At 29.5% G+C, this 6,879-nt stretch overlaps 1 protein-coding gene across 2 annotated transcripts; it reads left to right on the top strand.

The window, feature by feature from the left end:
- The first annotated feature begins 548 nt into the window (after positions 1–548).
- Positions 549–6,264, top strand: LOC106755648 (fatty acyl-CoA reductase 3). 2 transcript variants are annotated; one of them, XM_022778539.1, is made up of 11 exons: positions 549–918; positions 1,073–1,176; positions 1,464–1,666; positions 1,781–1,881; positions 2,004–2,202; positions 4,640–4,801; positions 4,919–5,000; positions 5,086–5,355; positions 5,453–5,580; positions 5,785–5,972; positions 6,027–6,264. In XM_022778539.1, the coding sequence occupies exons 1-10, from the start codon at positions 840–842 to the stop codon at positions 5,936–5,938; spliced, it is 1,482 nt and encodes a 493-aa protein (XP_022634260.1). In that variant the 5' UTR covers positions 549–839; the 3' UTR covers positions 5,939–5,972; positions 6,027–6,264. The 2 variants fall into 2 exon arrangements, with proteins under 2 accessions (XP_022634260.1, XP_014493321.1); XM_014637835.2 differs by having other exon boundaries at positions 5,785–6,264.
- The last annotated feature ends 615 nt before the right edge of the window (positions 6,265–6,879 follow it).

Below are 6,879 nucleotides of genomic sequence, written 5' to 3'. Positions count from 1 at the left end.
AACACCAAGATAAACTCAAACCGATTATACATACATTTATATAGAAAATTAAAAAATACAGCACAGATTTTTTAAATTAATAAATTTTTACAAAATATATGTGATAATTTATAATTGATCCATTTTAAATACTTTTTAAATATAAATTCAAATAAATTAATAAAATAATTACACTACTCATTATAAAAAAAAGTTGTCAAAAAATACAGTGAAAATATAATCATCCTTTCCTCAGAACAAGTTCTTTCAGGAAAACAATGATCAGCCAAATGACTAACACCTAATAAACACAAAAGCGTGATGTTTTTAGCAGAACGTTTAGAACATAAAAAGTCAGTACTAAGTAAGGATCTCTTACACTAATCAAAACAACATGGTGTTGTATTAAAATCAAACTCAAATTCTACCCTTACAAGAATGCGTGTTTATGGTTGATGAAATGAGTTAAACCAGTACCGGCAAAGGCTTTAAGAAAAGGTGTTATAAAATGGTGCAAAAGTTGCATAATCTTGTTATATAATTTGATAATTTATTGACTTTCCTGGTCCATACAGTGTATACAGAAAAATAAAAAAAAATAGGAAACTGTAGCCTCTATTTACTGCACTATATCTAAGTCCTAAGATATTAAACTATCACCAACAGCTTACGTACACTCCATCTCATAAATGCTACATGCCGAATTCTGTGCTTATATGAAGACCTCAAATGGGCATAAGAAATCGCTCACCCCCTTGTGTCTGCAACTGCATCATCTGAAACTCCTTATTTCATCTCTCTCTATTTCTCTCTCTCACACACACTAACATTAATAGTATTGTCATATACTATTTTCTGCAATGGAGTTGGGAAGCATACTGCACTTTCTTCAGGACAAGACCATTTTGATCACTGGAGCCACTGGTTTTCTTGCCAAAGGTATGTTATGGTGCTAACTCTCCCTTTTTGTGTTTCTGCGACCTTTTTTTCACTTTTTTGTTCAAAAGGGTACACAACAATGGTATGTTACATGCAGTATTTGCATGATATATATACTGTCATGATGTTGTACTTATGTCAATGTGTGTTGCAGTTTTATTGGAGAAGATATTGAGGGTCCAACCAAATGTTAAGAAGCTCTACCTTCTCTTAAGAGCTGCAGACGCCAAATCTGCAACTCATCGCTTGCACAGTGAGGTAAATGCACAAGAACAGTTTCTGCTCTGTGCAGTTCTTTTTAGCCTTTTTTTCATCGTTTTATAAGGATCAACTTTTATGATTCTCATAAGCCAAACTAAATTTAGGCTTCAAGTCGATACATAAGTGTTGGACAACCATTTTCAGCATCTTTTTGGAAACTTAATGTAACTTTGAAGAACTGCATTATTTAAACATTCTTCTAGAAAGGGTTTAATAGTCGTCACCTGTCATAATATAATTAAGCTCGTGACTAATACCTCTTAAATTTTGTTGTTTTACTGTAGATCATAGCGAAGGATTTGTTTAGGATATTAAAGGAAAAACTGGGTGTAAATTTTAACTCTTTCATCTCGAAAAAGTTGACTCTGGTGCCTGGGGACATTTCTCTTGAAGATTTAGGAATTGAAGATACCATTCTACGGGAAGAGATTTATGATCAAACAGATGTCATCATAAATTTAGCTGCAACAACTAACTTTGATGAAAGGTATAGTATATATATATGTATAGATATAAATACTAAAAGTTCATAGCCTTTTATATATCTGTTTGATGTTTTTACTGTCTCACCTTAACTATTATCTTCATGTAAAAAATGCAGGTATGATATATCTTTGGGTCTAAATACCTTTGGAGTTAAGTATGTGATCAACTTCGCCAAAAAGTGTGCTAAACTCGAGGTTCTTGTGCATGTATCAACAGGTTGGTATCAATTGATGACCATAAATATTATCAGTTAGAAAAAGGTAGCATACTTAGGATCACGTGCACAGATTAATTTAGCAAATTTAATGATTATTGTTGCATATCTTACTTGATTTCAGCCTATGTATGTGGTGAGGGAGAAGAAGAAGGGCTCATATTAGAGAAACCTTATCATTTGGGTGATTCTCTGAATGGAGTTTCTGGATTAGACATCAATGCAGAAGACAAGGTGGTTCGTGAAAAACTGACCGAGTTACGACAACTGGGGGCCACAGAAAAGGAAATTAAAGAAGTTATGAAAGACTTGGGGATTAGCAGGTTTGTCAAAATCTTTCTAATCTGTTTGTAATTATTCAATTAGTTCCTTAAATGTTTTTTAATGTTTCAAAAGATCCAAACTTTTTATAACTTTTTTCTAAGTTGTTCAAGTTATTTCAACATGTGTAACAACAGACACATCGGAACTGGTTTTTTTCTCTCTCTCACTACCATCTACTCTTAATTAGAACATTCCCACTCCAAACCTAAAAACCAAACCTAAGATCACTGATTGATGTTGAAGTTTAGTTTGAATCTGGTCAACCATGAGATTTCTTTAGGATTTCCTTGTCAGTGTTTCTGTAAATATGCAGGACCAGCATGATTCTTTAGTTGATTCAATTTTCATTAAGAAGTGAGTCTGGAATAATTATTTTATGCTCATATGATAAATAAATATGTAAGTACACAGAAGTAAATAGAAAACTATGGAGTACAAAGAACATTATATACAAGATTAGGTTATGTAGGGTCCTTCTGCTCTATACATCTTGATTCACCAATCCTATACATTAATTAGGTCGCCAATGACTTGTTAAGACATAGTAGGAACACACAAACATGTTTTAATATATTTTGAAACATCAAAATCAATGTTGGTCTGTATATTTTGAAGAAACATCATAAATCTAAATTTTAACGTTCGTACATAATCTCATGGAAGCAAGAAAACTAAAAAAATGTTGTCTAAGTGATAAAATTGTTTAGTATATTGTTGTTATAGGTAAGAGTGTGAAAGTACGTGTAATGAATTAATGTGGGGTTGTTTGGCTTGGTCCATTAAAACCTCGAATTGATTTCTTACCAAACACGACTAACTCAGCTTTTCCCTGTTGAAGAAGAAAGATAGGATGAAAGAGCATACTTTTTTACATAGGAAATGGAGAGTGATGATAATCACAGATTCAAAAAACGAAGGAGAAACAGAAACATAAATTGACCTACTAAACCCACCACCCTCTTTCATTTATGATTCTTTCATTGATAACCTTTACACGACATCACGTGCTCAAGGGTCATCTCCAAAATTTATTTTATGATGTTACAAATCAGTTCGAAAATGACTTCTCACATGCATCTTTTCCTTACGCAGTACGGATAAAATTAAATAAATTCAAGATTTCTTTTCTTTTACTTCCAACTTATTTTTATTTATCTTTCAAAATCACCATCTTTAATCATTAAGAAAGATGTTTACTTTGTTCAGTCTAAAAGAATTTTTAAGTATCTACTACTTCAACTTTTTCTTCACTAAATATGTTTTCATAGAAATCTATATATGATCTACTTTTCAGGAAAGAATCTAATCTAACATAACGTAGGTCAAGTTATAGGTCATTGTTGAGTTACCTAAATTACTTGATAGTGAAAAATACTAAAAACACGTATATATAATTCTATTATGATTTTATGAAAATAAAAAAAATATTATCATGTATTATAATAGTTGGAATTCGTGACATATTGTCATTCTTTTCCACTATTTCTTGGCTTTAAAATGCATGTATTGGAAATGGTGTTTTTTTCGTCAGATAAACTGACTAATGAAGAGTTTGCATTTCCTTTGTTTTACTTTTAATTCTAGTCATTAGTAAAAATTATGTTTAATTAGATTTTGAGTCTTTGTATTTTTAATTAAGTGATATAATTGTTATCTAATTATTTGTCATTTTGGTATTGTGTCTTCACATGATTAATATAACACAATATAATAGAAGAAAAATAATAAAAAAAATATAAAAATCATGTCAATTAATGAGAAAAATTAAACAACAAAAAAAAATTATAAAATTTTGTACTAACTAGATAGAAAAAAATTAATAAAAATAAAGAAATTTATAAAAGATTTAAAATTTAATTAAACTTAAAAGTTAAATAGTAAGAAGTTGCTTCACCCAAATAGAACCTACAGAGTTAATCAGTAACAACATAGAAAGACTCCTTTGAGAAATAGTGGAGTCTGTCATAATGTATAGAATACATGTAAATCTTAATTAGATTAAAGAAAAAGGATATTATGACAATTTTTTTACAATATTTTAATATATGTGTTATTATTTTATTAATTTATCATTATATTGACGTATTCTAAATTTAATGAAAAAATAAAACGTATATTATGATATTATATTAAAGTGTTGATAAAAATTTTCTTTGTTAACGTAGTATTCTATTTTCTCCTTAAATTAAATATGTTTTAATATGCTTTTATTCAGTAGATATCTCTAATTTGTGATTGTTCTACAGTGAAGTGAAACTAAACCACATATATTATATATATATATATATATATATATATATATATATAATTGGTTGGAACTTGGAGTATGACCTAAATACAGAAGATTATATATACTATTTTTCTGTAAACCTTCATGATAATTTCTGATGAATCCATAGCAGACACAGACAGTGATTTTGTGTATAACGTTATCAGGGCAAAGTTGTATGGATGGCCAAACACATACGTATTCACGAAAGCCATGGGAGAGATGCTTGTGGAGCAACTAAAAGGAAACTTATCCGTTGTCATCATTCGTCCTACTATTGTTACCAGCACACTCAAAGAACCTTTTCCTGGTTGGGCAGAAGGTGTAAGGTAAATCTTTCTTCCAATTTCTCTTTCAACACATTCAAACTATTTACATAATTTATGTTACGTGAGTTCTGATGGAAAATTTCTTATATTTTTCATTTGGGGTGTTGCTTGTATCAGAACCATTGACAGTTTAGCAGTAGCTTACGGGAAAGGAAAATTAACGTGCTTCCTTGGAGATCTCAAAGCAATTATTGATGCGGTGAGGTTCTGCAAGAAGCCTTTTTGTGATTCATTTATTGTTTCTCTCTATATTATTATCTCACTCAACATCTTTCAATGAGCAGATACCAGCTGACATGGTGGTGAATGCAATACTTGTGGCTATGGTGGCTCATGCAAATCATCCTAGTGATGACGTTATATATAATGTTGGTTCTTCTGTTAGAAAACCACTGAGATACAGCAATCTTCAAGACTATGGCTTGAGATATTTCACAGCAAAACCATGGATAAACAAGGATGGAAGGCCAGTTAAGGTTGGCAAAGTTACAGTATTGAACAACATGGACAGCTTCAGAAGATATATGTTCATCCGTTACCTCGTTGTGCTGAAGGTAAACAAACATTCTTCTAGTAATAATCGATGATCATCACTGAAATTTCACTGCAAATTTTTACAATGATAGGATCTTAAATCTTTTACTTGTATAGGGACTTGAGCTAGCCAATACTGCATTTTGCCAGTATTTCCAAGGAACATATCTTAATCTGAATAGGAAGATTCAGATCGTGATGCGGTTGGTGGACCTTTACAAGCCCTACTTGTTCTTCAGAGCTGCGTAAGTGTAGATTAATGTAATAGTCATTTATACTGGTTTTTGTCTAGAAGTTAACAATTACAATCACCAATGTTACATTGATCAGAAACAAGAAAGTTTCTGTTTTACGCATACCCTTTAGAGAAAGTTTGTGCATTTATATATATAAAAGTATGTAATGTTGTATATGGTATGAACTAAAAGAAAATGAATGTTATGATACAGGTTTGATGATATGAACACAGAGAAGTTGCGAATGGCAGCAAGAGAAGGAGGGGTGGAGAGAGATTTGTTTTACTTTGATCCAGAAGTCATAGATTGGGATGATTACTTTTTGAACATCCACCTTCCTGGTGTTGTGAAGTACATTTTCAAGTGAGATTATAATTGAAGTGAGATATATATATATATATATATATATATATATATATATATATATATATATATATATATATATATATATATATAGCTTTAATATTGTTAGAGTGAATTTTATTACTATGATGAAAGAAAATTGTACTAGATGAGTGAGATGAAGGTTGTGTTAGAGTTTGTGAAGAGCAGCATAAATGGTGTTAGAGCTGCTAAATATGTTTCAGAAACTTTGATAAAGTGTATCAATATTTTTCAATCATATATTTTTAAATTTACTTGTCTCTTACAATAAGTAAGAGTGAGTAGTAAACAAATAGTTTTTCTTTGTAATTTCTCTCTTCACACTTCTTATTTTACTTTTAATATTATTTTCATAGTCTTTCAAAGGTGTATATTTTTAATAAATTTCTTACAATAATATATGTGTTCGTTTCAAATATAAAAATAAGCGTGAAAAAGTTATTAAAAAAGTTGATATGATATTATAGGTCATTTTAATCATTTTTGTATGTGTACTTTAGGGAATAATTATGACGTGATGTGAAAGCAATTTATTTCTTGGTTAATTAATCTAGCTATAGTAAAATTCATCACATATATAAAAAATCGTATTACATTCATTGTTTAATATTATAAATAGTTTATTTTAAAAATGTAATGGATGATTTTATCCATGCAAAATAAATAAAAATGAATCAAACCATTTTTTATTAGTAAATCCTGAACTTATCTTTTTTTTTTTTTTTTTTTTTTAACTTTTTAAGACTATATTTGTAATGCTTTCGAAACTACTTCTGAAAACATTTTTAAAAGGTTATCAATCAATAGATTAAATTTTTAATGAAACTTTTAATAGATTAAAATAGATTAATTAATTTCGACTATTCAATTGATTATAATTCAAAGTAAAATTAAGTGATCGATCATTTTTCACATTCTAATATA

The sequence above is a fragment of the Vigna radiata genome, chromosome 2, assembly GCF_000741045.1.
Source record: "Vigna radiata var. radiata cultivar VC1973A chromosome 2, Vradiata_ver6, whole genome shotgun sequence".
Taxonomy (NCBI): domain Eukaryota; kingdom Viridiplantae; phylum Streptophyta; class Magnoliopsida; order Fabales; family Fabaceae; genus Vigna; species Vigna radiata.
Note: the sequence above shows the minus strand (reverse complement) of the source record. Positions and strands in the feature narration are given on the sequence as shown.

Bases quoted from the DNA above. Each gene is read 5' to 3' on its own strand.
- LOC106755648 (XM_022778539.1), top strand. From the start codon at position 840: ATGGAGTTGGGAAGCATACTGCACTTTCTTCAGGACAAGACCATTTTG. The intron at 1,177-1,463 runs GTAAATGCACAA...GTTTTACTGTAG, and splicing joins CTCATCGCTTGCACAGTGAG to ATCATAGCGAAGGATTTGTT. The intron at 4,802-4,918 runs GTAAATCTTTCT...TGCTTGTATCAG, and splicing joins GGTTGGGCAGAAGGTGTAAG to AACCATTGACAGTTTAGCAG.